The sequence below is a fragment of the Dermochelys coriacea genome, chromosome 6, assembly GCF_009764565.3.
Source record: "Dermochelys coriacea isolate rDerCor1 chromosome 6, rDerCor1.pri.v4, whole genome shotgun sequence".
Lineage (NCBI taxonomy): Eukaryota > Metazoa > Chordata > Testudines > Dermochelyidae > Dermochelys > Dermochelys coriacea.
In genome coordinates, this window is record NC_050073.1 from 6,643,792 (window position 1) to 6,655,702 (window position 11,911).

An 11,911-nucleotide genomic window follows, 5' to 3' on the forward strand; every position below is an offset into this window, starting at 1 on the left:
AATTAAGCAGAGCACCCATTCCTTTGTTGAGACAGGCCTGTTTGCCAACCTCAGGTTAGAGCACGTGTTAACACCATAAAGGGGAATCTTATCACTTCAAGTACAATGTTGCCACACACATATTTTATCAGGGCAATACTGACCGGCAAATTACATGTTTACAAATGATACCTTGCAAAGTTGTACAAAGATTATTACAACAGTAGGTAGGGTGTGGACATTCTGTCACAATCCCCTACCTTCCCCCTCTCAGTCCTTTGTTCTAGAGGTGGGGGTCTTTGCTCAGCTTCCCTGCTGAGAGGTGGGGAAATCCATAAACCATGGGGGCTTGCGTTGTCTCTCTGGCCACTTTGTTGATGTGGGTCAATTTCAACTAGCTCCTTAATGACGCCCTCCTCCACCCAGACAGGGAAGTGACACCCACCTATGTCTCGTAGCCTGCCCTGAGAGCAAACTTACTCCCTTTTCTTCCCACAGGGTAACAATGCAACACATAGGGGAAACTGAGGCACATATAGGGGTCATAAAATACTATAAAAAAATTCCCACTTTGTCACAGGGACCAACCCTGTGGTTTTGTTGTTCCCCCCGCCCCGGCTGATCTGACCCAAAGTGGCTCTATTCTCCATGGCACTGTCTTCCAGGAGGCTGGGGCTTTCAAATTTGATGAGAAGGCCCAAGCTGAATCCTGGTATGTTATAGGAAATGCATTTCCTGCTATGGGGCACTCACACTCAGGGTCATTGGGGCCCCGTTGTGCTGGGTATGGCATGGACACACAGTGACCAAGACCAGGCTGGGATAGCAGGGGGCTGCAGGTCAAGATTGAGGGTATTGGTGGAGAAGGAGGGCAGGCAGTCCCTGCTCTCATTGTGCCCCTGGCCCTGGTGCATTCTGGGTGCATTTGCATTTCCCCGGAGACCCCTCCACCTCTGCCTAGAGCAAAATCTGAATCAACTGTGCCATGTGGCTGCAGGGATGTCACCGCCTCTGGGCTCCTGGACTGGCATAGACTCTGTTAATGGTTCATTCGCTCGGGGATAAGAGGCTGGAGCAGCCCCTGAAGGAGAGACAGGCAGGGACCTCGCAGCTCCACAGACATCCAGGAACTGCTCCTCCCCCGGCACGGAGTCACCCCAGGTGAGTGGAAGCACTAGGGCCACCTTAACCCTGAATGGACAGTCCTGGCAGCACATGGCCTTACAGCGGCCTTCTTATTGTGGGGTCTCTGGGGAGCACAGGGGCTGCACACAGATTGGTGAGTTATTGTAGGGTCTCTGGTGAGCATAGGCTCTGCACATACACTGGTGAGTTATTGTAGGGTCTCTGATGAGCATAGGTGCTGCACATACACTGGTGAGTTATTGTAGGGTCTCTGATGAGCATGGGGGCTGCACACAGACTGGTGAGTTATTGTAGGGTCTCTGGTGTACACAGGGGCTGTGCACAGACTGGTGAGTTATTGTAAGGTCTCTGGTGAACACATAGGAGGCCGCGCACATACTGGTGAGCTATTGTGGGGTCTACACATAGTGTTTGCTATTTTGGCAAGGCTGGGAGCTGGCAGCTTGTCTCTGGGGTTGGAAGACAGTCACAGGGAACTGATGGGTCTCCTGCCCTGCAGGTGCCCCTCGCACTGTCCTGCTGGAAGCTCCGAAGGTCCATCCCGGCCAGCGATGCTGATCTTGAGCTGTTCCTCCAAGCTGCGGCTGCTGGAGGGGATGCTTCGGCAGGGCCTGCCTGACACGCTACCGGTGACCAGGACTCACCCACCCCCGCAGGGCCGAACCCTCCCACTCTCGGCCTGGACAGAGAGCAGGGGAAAGTCCTTCAGAGTCCCCTGGGTGACGGGGCACATATTGGGCTGGGGTGAATTCCACTGGGTCAGGGGGTACATGGAGGGCGCTGATCTCTCCACCTGGTCAGAAGGTAGCAGTATGTGGGGCAGACCCTTTCTCCAGGTCAGGGAGCAGCAGTACAGGGGCTGGGCAGGCTCTCATGGATCAACAGGGGCTGTGCCATACCCCAGCCTGTCACCAGTCCCCTGGGAGCGACCCCTGTAGTGGGCCAGGGCCTAAGGCTGCACACAGCTCCACAGGGGCAGGCCCGTGACCTCCACCACTGGGTCTTTGACACCAGGCCTCCTGTCTCTCTCTGTGGCTCCCTGCAGTGAATGCATCTGAGCCAGAAGCCCGCGGGAGGCTTGGACAGGGTCCCTGCCAGCATAATGCCCCTAATGTGTGTTGGCAGAGACCCTGGCAGCCTTTGCAAAACACGGGAGCAATTCATTAGTCATCTGGCTACAGACTCCTCAGGTTAGCACAGGGAATCAAAGGTTAAGCCACAGCCCAGCCTTGCCAAACCAGGGCAATGAGCCAGCCAAGCCGTCATGGGCCCCATGGCTGGCTCTGGCTCTGTCCCTTTGTTCTTAGGCCAAGGCCAAGCGCTGAGACCCTCCAAAAGCTGGCTCTTAGCCCCGTATCCTGACCCCTCGCGGCCGCTGTTCTTCAGCTGGGGGCCTCTCCACTGCAGAGCCGTGAGGGGGGAATCTTGCTCGCTCGCTGTGAACGTCCACCCCAGCCATTGGTGTTTCCACGGTCTCTCCAGAGCATCCTTGCATGTATGGAGACTTTATTCCCTTGGTTAATGACGCTGGTCTCCAACCGGGCTGCTACGTGAGTCACAACCCCTGTCCCTTCCATTCACACGCTGTGCAGAGCAGTACAAGACGCAGAGGGAAACTGAGGCACACATAGGCATCCTAAAGATACTATAGAAAGCTTCTACTTCGTTACACAGGCCCCCCCACCCTGGGTTAGGGGTAGCAGCAGGAGGGCATACCCCTCCCATAGGTTAGAGGTAGCGGGGGGGCAGGCCCATCCCCCAGGTTAAAGGTAGCGGTGGCGGGGGGGGGCAGGCCCCCTCCCCTCGGTTAGAGGTAGCAGTGGGGGGGCCCTCCCCCTGGGCCTCCTCCTCACTCACCCCCCTGCATCCCAAAGTCCAAACTCAGCATCAATGCCTGCTGCTCACCCAGCGTAGCTGCCAGGACCTGCCCATGCAATCAGAGCACAAGCGAGCTCTGTGCCAGCCAACCTCAGTATGGGCAGGCTTTGCGTAAGCCAATGAACATGTGGGCGGCTCCATGGCAGCCAATCACAGTGTGGGACAGCTGGGTGACAGCCAATCATGGCTCTGACTACCCTCCCCCCCCCCCCCCCCGCTCTGAATTTCCTCCTGGTCCTCACCATGGCTCTGACCACCCGCCACCCCCCCACCACCCCGCCTACACCCTTGACAAAATGGGCCTTTTTATAATATTTTTATGAACCCTATGTGTGCCTCAGTTTCCCCTGGCTTACCAGTGGGGGAAGCGGATTAAGTTTGCTCCCAGTGCTAAGCGACACAGGCAGTTTGCTTTCAGCTTGTGGCAGGGGTGAGATACTGAATGCGCCAGTGGCAAAACACACTCCGTTGAAGAAAAGAGCAAGAAACTGGTGCATAATCACCACTCTAGGAAGCACATCGCAAACCTGTGCAAGGAGAGAGGGCGAAGCGTTGGGAAATTCAGCAAGGCACAGCTGACTGCAGGCTGGAGAAGGGTGACGGGACTCAGCAGCAGGTTCCAGACCCAGGCGGGGTTTCATGAGGGTCTGAGAGTGACAGACGCAGCAGCAGGGTGTCCTCACAACCCGGTTCCCCTCCAATAGATTTGAAGCGGTGGGAATTAGTGTGGAAAGCAAAGGTGCTAGCAGATGATGAGAGGGAACCAGATGGCTGTGAGAAGCAGCAAAAACGTGAAGGAACACGTAAAAGCATGATCTGGAGATGTGGAGGGGCAAGAGAACCCACCAAGGGGTAAGTGGGCAAAGGCTCCAAGGTTGCCCATTCTGCAGGGAGCTGGATACCAAATTGTCCCAGTTTAAGGAGGAGGAGGGGCTGTAGACACCAACCTCACTGCCTTTGAGAAGGGTTGCGATTTGAACCTGACTGACCCTGCGGACCGGCGCTGCTGTCTCACCCCCATAGTCCCCCAAAGCCGTACAGCCAGATGGACGGCCTTAATAGTGGGCACTGCGAAGTGTTCAAAACGGCTCCACTGCTTATGTTTGACCTGACACCTGAGGCTTATATGAAAGGGTTTGGGGGTGTGCAAAAGACCCAGGGTGTGACCGAAATGGAAGCCACCCGCCTACTGGGAGAAGCCCTACCGACGGCTCGGATCCCAGTGCAGACACAGGACTCGGCGGGCCTGGTAGTCAGGGTTGTCCTGGACATAGGCTTTGACCTCCGTTTGAGACTTTCTGTATCACCTGAAGACAAATTCCAGTCTCTGATCCTGCCCCAGCCAAGGGTTTGAACCCCAGGAGCCAGAGGCTCAGACTGGAGGTGTCAGTGAAAAGGCAAATAGCTCGGCCGGTGGGGAGCAGCGGTTTCCCCCCTTGCCTGTAACACTAAGGAAAGGTTGTTAAACTCAGGACATCTGTCTGTCTGGAAGTAGACCCCTGTATTTGAGTGGGGCCCGAGGAAACATCCCCTCCCCACCCCCAATCTCCACATGGGAACACGTGAGTTACCACAGCTTCCTTTCCAGCAGAACTTCCTCTGAGCCTGTGGCCAAGAGAGGCCAGCCTCACGGCCCTTGCTCTCCCTGGGAAACAGAAGTCAGAAAGCTGAACCTGGGGTGGAGCTGAGGCGCCCAGCTGAGGCATGGGCAGAACCATGGGCAAGGGCATGGCCAGGTTGAGACCTGGAATTGCAAGCCCGCCATCTGGGAGTCTCTGGCCTGGGGTGAAAGGGCAAACAGGATAACCCCAGGAGGGAAGATCGATTCCTGGCATACACACAGCCCTGGGGTTGGGACACAACCAGCGTAGGGGAGCCCCCTCCATCACCAGACCCTCGGACACCAGTGCCCCAGAGACATGGGGGACAAACCTACACCGATCCCCCAAATGCCCAAAGGGTCACTACCTACCTCAGCCTAGGGGTCGACACCCCAGGATACAGCCAAGACAGCCGACACATGAAGGAAGGGGGGGTCAAGACCCTCCTCACTCCCTAGCAGGTTGGAGGTGGGGTGGAGGGAATGCAGTGGCTGGAGCCCATCCCAGTTTCAAACCCTAAGGTTTTGGGGTGGCAAAAGGGTGCTGAGGCTGCATAAAAACTCCCCGCTGCCCGCTGCTAATGTCGGCGAACAGACCCGCTCTGAGCTGTGTATTGGAGAGGGGGAGTTTGATTAGAGCCAGCTGTCAGCATGCTGACAGGGACTGGTAGGACAGGGATGGGGAAGACGCTGTGGCTTCTGTGGGTAGCATTTGTGTGTTCAAACTTCATCAGGACGGTCACTGGTTAAAGTGACCCTGTCCAGTTTGGCTTCGAAAAGGGAAGAGATGTAATAAAGTAGGATTTTTCTCTAATATTTGTACAGTATGTGTACCTCAGTTTCCCCCATGTGTTGCAGGCTACCCAGTTGCAGGGGTGAGGGGGAAGATTAAGTTTACTCCCAGGGCAGGCTGAGAGACATAGAGGTGGGTGTCTCCTCCCTGTGTGGGTGGAATGAAGAGTCCTTAAGGAACTTGTTGGAATCAACCCAGATCACCAAGGGGGCCAGAGAGACAAGGCAAGTGCCGCTGACTCCTGGATTTTCCTGCCTCTCAGCCAGGAGAGACCCCAGCTTGAGAGCACAGGACTGGGAGGTGGGGGGTGCTGGACAAAGATGGAGGCTCTCACCTGGAGCTGGCCAAGGAGGTCAGACAGAGACAGAGACAGCCTGGAAAGGGTCTTTCACCCCAGCTTGGCTGGGCGCTGGCTGACCGCAATGGACGCTGCTTTACTCTCAGTTCTCTTGGCTGACCTAAGGCTGCTCCGTGACTCATAAACCGGCCTGGCTTGACAATGCTGCCGGGTGTCACAGCAAACACAAGCTGGGGTGTTGGAGCCCCCGAAGAGCGGCCAGGTGTCTCCAGGGGTCTGGCTCAGTGGGAGGCACCGGGAGGGCTGGAGCCCAGAGGCTTCATCTGAGAGGCGGTGACCAGCTCTGCAGGAAGAGTGGGGCCCCCTGGGGGGCTGGCACTTTGAGGGCTCCTCCAAGGGGCAGAGTAAAAGCTGGGGCCTAGCACTGATCCTGGGGATCCAGGACGCCCCCGGACTCTGACCCTGTGTCTCGGCAGGTCTACGGCACTGTGATGCATGTGAACCGCGGGAACCTGGCCGGGCAGGAGGTGCTGGTGGATTCGTGGCCAGAGTTCAAAATCGTCCTCACCCGGCCAAACAGAGAAGTGCGGCCTTTGCTGGGCCCCTCCCATCTGCCCCGCTCCCCTCCCCCGCCTCACGCCACCCCTGCCCCGCTCCCCTCCCCTGCCCCGCTCCCCTCCCCCGCCTCACGCCACCCCTGCCCCGCTCCCCTCCCCCGCCTGACGCCACCCCTGCCCCGCTCCCCTCCCCTGCCCCGCTCCCCTCCCCCGCCTCACGCCACCCCTGCCCCGCTCCCCTCCCCCGCCTGACGCCACCCCTGCCCCGCTCCCTGCCCCGCCTCACGCCACCCCTGCCCCGCTCCCCTCCCCGCCTCACGCCACCCCTGCCCCGCTCCCCTGCCCCGCTCCCCTCCCCCGCCTCACGCCACCCCTGCCCCGCTCCCCTCCCCGCCTCCACCGCCCCGTCCCCTGCCGCTCCCCTCCCCCGCCTCACGCCACCCTGCCCCGCTCCCCTCCCCGCCTCACGCCACCCTGCCCCGCCTCCCCTGCCCACGCTCCTACCCGCCTCACGCCACCCCTGCCGTCCCCTCCCCTCACGCCACTGCCCCGTCCTGCCCCGCTCACGCACCCCTGCCCCCTCCTCTGCCCCGCCTGACCACCCCTGCCCCATCCCCTCCCTGCCCCGCTCCATCCCCGCCTCGCCACCCCTGCCCGTTCCCCTCCCCGCTGAGCCACCCATGCCCCGCTCCCTCCCATGCCCCGCTCCCCTCCCCCGCCTCACGCCACCCTGCCCCGCTCCCCTCCCCCGCCTGACGCCACCCCTGCCCCGCTCCCCTGCCCCGCTCCCCTCCCCGCCTCACGCCACCCCTGCCCCGCTCCCCTCCCCCGCCTCACGCCACCCCTGCCCCGCTCCCCTCCCCCGCCTGACGCCATCCCTGCCCCGCTCCCCTGCCCCGCTCCCCCCCCCGCCTCACGCCATCCCTGCCCCGCTCCCCTCCCCCGCATCACGCCATCCCTGCCCCGCTCCCCTGCCCCGCTCCCCTCCCCCGCCTGACGCCATCCCTGCCCCGCTCCCCTCCCCCACCTCACGCCACCCCTGCCCCGCTCCCCTGCCCCGCTCCCCTCCCCCGCCTCACGCAACCCCTGCCCCGCTCCCCTCCCCCACCTCACGCCATCCCTGCCCCGCTCCCCTCCCCCGCTGACAACCACGCAACCTCCCCTCCCCACTGAGCCATCCTGCAAACCTCCCCTCCCCCGCCTGACGCTATCCCTGCCCCACCCCTCCCCGCCTGAACGCCATCCATGCCTGCTCCCCCCCCCACATCACGCATCCCTTTCCCGCTCCCCCTGCCATGAGCCATCGTGCCCCGTTCCCATCCCCGCCTGAACACCATCATGCCCCGCTCCCTCCCCCCCAACGCCATCACTGCCCTTCTCCCCTCCCTGGGCTGATGCCATCACTGCCCCCTCCCCGAGCTGATGCCATCTCTGCCCCGCTCCCCTCCGCCACCTGACGCCATCCCTACCCCGCTCCCCTCCTCCGCCTGACGCCATCCCTGCCCCCTCCCCTCCCCCACCTGACGCCATCACTGCAACCCTCCCCTCCCCCACCTGACGCCATCCCTGCCCCGCTCCCATCCTCTGCCTGACGCCATCACTGCAATCCTCCCCTCCCCCGCCTCACGCCATCCCTGCCCCGCTCCCCTCCCCCGCCTGATGCCATCCCTGCCCCGCTCCCCTCCCCCGCCTGACGTCATCCCTGCCCCGCTCCCATCCTCCGCCTGATGCCATCACTGCAACCCTCCCCTCCCCCACCTGACACCATCCCTGCCCCGCTCCCCTCACCCCCAACGCCATCCCTGCCCTGCTCCTTTCCTCCACCTGATGCCATCACTGCCCCTCTCCCCTCCACGGGCTGATGCCATCACTGCCCCCTCCCCTCCCCGGGTGGATGCCATCTCTGCCCCGGTCCCCTCCCCAACTTCCTTGCCCCTTTCCCTGCTTGGTGTAACCTCCCACTTCTGTCTGCCCCACCTCCCCACAGCCTGTCTCCCCTTCCTGCTGCCCAGAACCTCCTGGCCCATTCTGCCCTAAGCCCCCTGGCTCTGTTCACAGGGCTCCTTCCCTCCTCCTCAATCTCTGCCTTGGGGCTTGCTGTGCCCTGCTCCCCCATTGCCATCCCTGAAGGTCATGGGGGGGGCAGAGGCTGCGCTCACCCCCAGGCAGTGTCCCCCTGCAGGTGGCATGGGACCCAAGTGATTTTGGCACCAACTTGTACACGGCCTTCTACCGGGATGAGGGCGCCTGCCGGGCCCTGCTGGGGAACAGCCGTGCCGTGGACTGGGGCCAGGCCTTCCAGATACAGGGTGAGCCCCTCCAGCCCTGCTCCATCCAGCATCTGCCACACAGGGGGCAGGACCGCTACCCTCCCACAGGCCAATAGCCCTGAGGAGCCAGCCCAGGCCCCTCTCCCCACACGGGCCAATAGCCCTGAGGGGTCCGCCTGAGTCCCTCCCCCGCCATGTGCTAATAGCCCCAAGGAATTCACCTAGACCCCTCCCCCCCACGGGCCAACAACCCAGAGGAGCTGGCCTGCTCCCCCTCCACCCATAGGCCAATAGCCCTGAGGAGCCTACCTGGACCCCTCCCCCCCGGGCCAGTAGCCCCGAGGAGCAGTAGCCCCGACTGGGCCTCTTCTCCATCCAGGCCCAGGATCCTGAATGAGCCAAGTTTGGGAATCCCCAGTTGGGTCATGCCGGCTCACGGTGGCCCTTGGCCCCTCCCTGCTGCTCTTCCCCACCAGGCTGGGCCCCTCACGTCCAGGGGCACCTTTCAGGGGGACCCTGCTGACAGTGCATGGCTGTCCCTGCAGGGTTGCAGGATGGGGTATACGAGACCATCAGGGACATTGCCAGGGCCAGGGGGCTTGAGATGGAGATGTATCCGTACCGGCCGCTGCTGCACCCAGACCCGCCTGCCATGCCCCAGTACCGGTAGGTGCCCCCCAGATATGAGGCATGTGGGAGAGAATGGGGCAATGTACACAACCAGCCTGGGCTAGATGGAGGGGGCAGCGGGGCTGGGGGAAGGGAAGGACCCTGGGGCGCCAGGCCAGAGGCCTCCATTGCGCCCTAGAGATGGTGACAATGAGTTCCCCAGGCTAACAGCGCTCCAAGCACAGACCCCCTGGTCCCCCCTTCCCTGTCAGTGAGCAGGTCCCCAGGCAGGGGGTTCGCTGCCGGCTGAGCCCTGGTGCTTTCATCTCAGGGAGCTGAGCTTAGCCGAGGCCCATCAGCAGCGGTGACTCTGCTGGGGCTGGACTGGGCCTTGTCAGACAGCCCCTGTGCAAGGCCTCCGGTGTGTGTTGATCCCCTCCCGCCATGTGCCGGGGCCTGGCTCAATCCCCTCCCCGCAGGGCTCCCCTTCAGAGCTGGGTGGCACACCCCTCCCCCACAGGATACATTCCGTGCCCCCCCAGTTTGACATTCGGCAACACCTCCACCCCCAATTTTCTGTCCAGCCCATCTCAGCCCCACAACTGGGAAGATGGTAACGCCGGACCCTGCTCCCCTCCTGTGCCATGTCATACCAGCTCAATTTCTGCTCCCTGGGCTCACTTGCCCTTGTACCAGGTCGACCCCCCCAGGCCCCTGCACCCCACCCCCCAAGCTGGGTCAACCTCCCATGTTTGGTTGCGCCCCCTCCGCTCCCCTAGACTTACCCCTTCCCCCGCCCGGCTGGTTCTATTCTGCCCCCTCCCCGTGCCAGGTCAATCCCCTTTGTGCTCACCCCACCCCACCCCGTGTCTCTCTCCCCCCCTGCCCTGTGTTGCAGGCCTGACAAGGGGCTCAGGCTGGCCCCTGTGTCCCCCGCCCATGCCATGCTACTCAGCGACGCCTGGATGTTTGGGGGGAACAGCTGGAGCCTGCGCTATCTGTGCCTCCTGATCCGCCACTTCCCCAACGCCTGCCTGCTGGCCCCTGAGGGGCCCCCAATCTCCTGGTCCCTCACCGACCCGCTGGCTGCCCTGATGCACGGTTACACGCTCCCGGAGCATCGCGGCCAGCGCCACATAGGGTCCGTGGTGGGGATACTGGCGGCACAGTTGCATGCCCGCGGCTTCCCTGTGTACACCAGGGTACTGCCCCACAACGAGCCTTCACTGCACCACCTGCAAGGCCTCGGCTTCCGCATCCTGCCTGGGGTGTTCTACCAGCTGGTGGTGAGGCCTGGGTTCGCCCAGTCCCTGCCAGCCAGTGCCCTGGACTTGGCCCAGGACGCTGCGCCCAGCTCTGGGGGACGGCCATGCTCTGACAGCCCGTAGCACTGGGGGAGGGGAGGAGACAGGGACACGGCCCAGGGCCCTGCGCCCAGCTCTGGGGGACGGCCATGCTCTGACAGCCCCTAGCACTGGGGGAGGGGAGGGGACGGGGACATGGCCCAGCCACTTCCAGGGACCTATTACTCTGTCGCCCCCCTGAAGGGGACACACTGACCAGCCACCGGGGAGCTCAGCCGGCAGCCCTTGGGAAGCCAGGGCCTGGTATAGGAGACTAGCTCGTGGGCCATTATCCCCTGGAGCAGGGTGGAGGCTCAGCAGGGGGCGCTCTCCCCTGGTAGTCAGTGCTGGCTCCAGAGAGCAGGGTGAGGGCTCAGCAGGGGGCGCTCTCCGCTCAGGGTGCCGCCCCTGTACCCCGTGCCGAGGGCTCAGCGGGGGCGCTCTCCGCTCAGGGGGCCTCCCCCATGTCGAGGGCTAGGCAGGGGGCGCTCTCCACGCAGGGTGCCGCCCCCGTGCCCTGTGCTGAGGGCTCAGCAGGGTGCTGCCCCCGTGCCGTGGGCTCAGCAGGGGGCGCTCTCCGCTCAGGGTGCCGCCCCTGTACCCCGTGCTGAGGGCTCAGCAAGAGGCACTCTCCGCTCAGGGTGCCGCCCCCGTGCCGAGGGCTCAGCAGGGGGCGCTCTCCGCTCAGGGTGCCGCCCCCGTACCCCGTGCCGAGGGCTCAGCAGGGAGCGCTCTCCACTCAGGGGGCCGCCCCCGTGCCATGGGCTCAGCAGGGGGTACTCTCCGCTCAGGGTGCCGCCCCCGTGCCCCACACTGAGGGCTCAGCAGGGGGCGCTCTCCCGCTCCCTTCCCCAGGCAGTTTGTTGCTTGGCTGGGCAGGGGTGGGGGGCTGTCCCCTTTCCAGGAGCTGTGCCTGGTCTTGCCAAAGCTTTGGTGCAAGCTCCCTTGGGCTCTGACCACATGTCCCAGCTGTGGCCCACCCCTTACCTCCCCCGTGGTGATAGGGGGCAGATGCTGGCCTTGGATGGTTGCTCCAGGGCCAGCAGGTAAGCCAGGCCAGGGCTTGTGTTTATGATGGCGCACTACACATGGGAGGGCAGCAGCTGTAGGACCTCATGACAGAGCCCTGCTGGGCCCAAACACAGGGAGGAGCATCCGCTCTTCTCCCTTCCCCCCAGAATAGACGCCCTTGGCAGGTGACATGGGACTGACCTGCCCTCTACTAGTCCCAGTGCACAGGCTGCTCCTCCCTATGTGGCTGGGCCCAGCTGCAGCCCCAGTGAGCCGTGGGGTGGGGGGGAGGGGACCACCCCACAGCAGACATGGTAGGCTCTCCTCTCCCTTGCTAGTAGGTCAGTAGCAGTGTGGAGAGGGGGTGGGGCACTCCAGCTTCTTGCAGGCCCTAGGGACACACATCCCCTTCCTCTCAGGGGGTGGG

The 11,911-nt window shown here is 62.9% G+C and overlaps 1 protein-coding gene across 1 annotated transcript; it reads left to right on the forward strand.

The window, feature by feature from the left end:
- Nucleotides 1–977: 977 nt before the first annotated feature.
- Nucleotides 978–10,892, forward strand: LOC119856894 (glycine N-acyltransferase-like protein 3). The gene is made up of 7 exons (XM_038404980.2): nucleotides 978–1,140; nucleotides 1,625–1,754; nucleotides 6,171–6,278; nucleotides 8,434–8,560; nucleotides 9,067–9,187; nucleotides 10,029–10,524; nucleotides 10,614–10,892. The coding sequence occupies exons 1-6, from the start codon at nucleotides 1,022–1,024 to the stop codon at nucleotides 10,516–10,518; spliced, it is 1,095 nt and encodes a 364-aa protein (XP_038260908.2). The 5' UTR covers nucleotides 978–1,021; the 3' UTR covers nucleotides 10,519–10,524; nucleotides 10,614–10,892.
- The last annotated feature ends 1,019 nt before the right edge of the window (nucleotides 10,893–11,911 follow it).

Excerpts from the sequence above, each read along its gene's own strand:
- LOC119856894 (XM_038404980.2), top strand. The coding sequence starts at position 1,022 with ATGGTTCATTCGCTCGGGGATAAGAGGCTGGAGCAGCCCCTGAAGGAG. Across the intron at positions 8,561-9,066 it reads CCAGGCCTTCCAGATACAGG|GGTTGCAGGATGGGGTATAC; the intron begins GTGAGCCCCTCC and ends CTGTCCCTGCAG. Across the intron at positions 9,188-10,028 it reads CCTGCCATGCCCCAGTACCG|GCCTGACAAGGGGCTCAGGC; the intron begins GTAGGTGCCCCC and ends CCTGTGTTGCAG.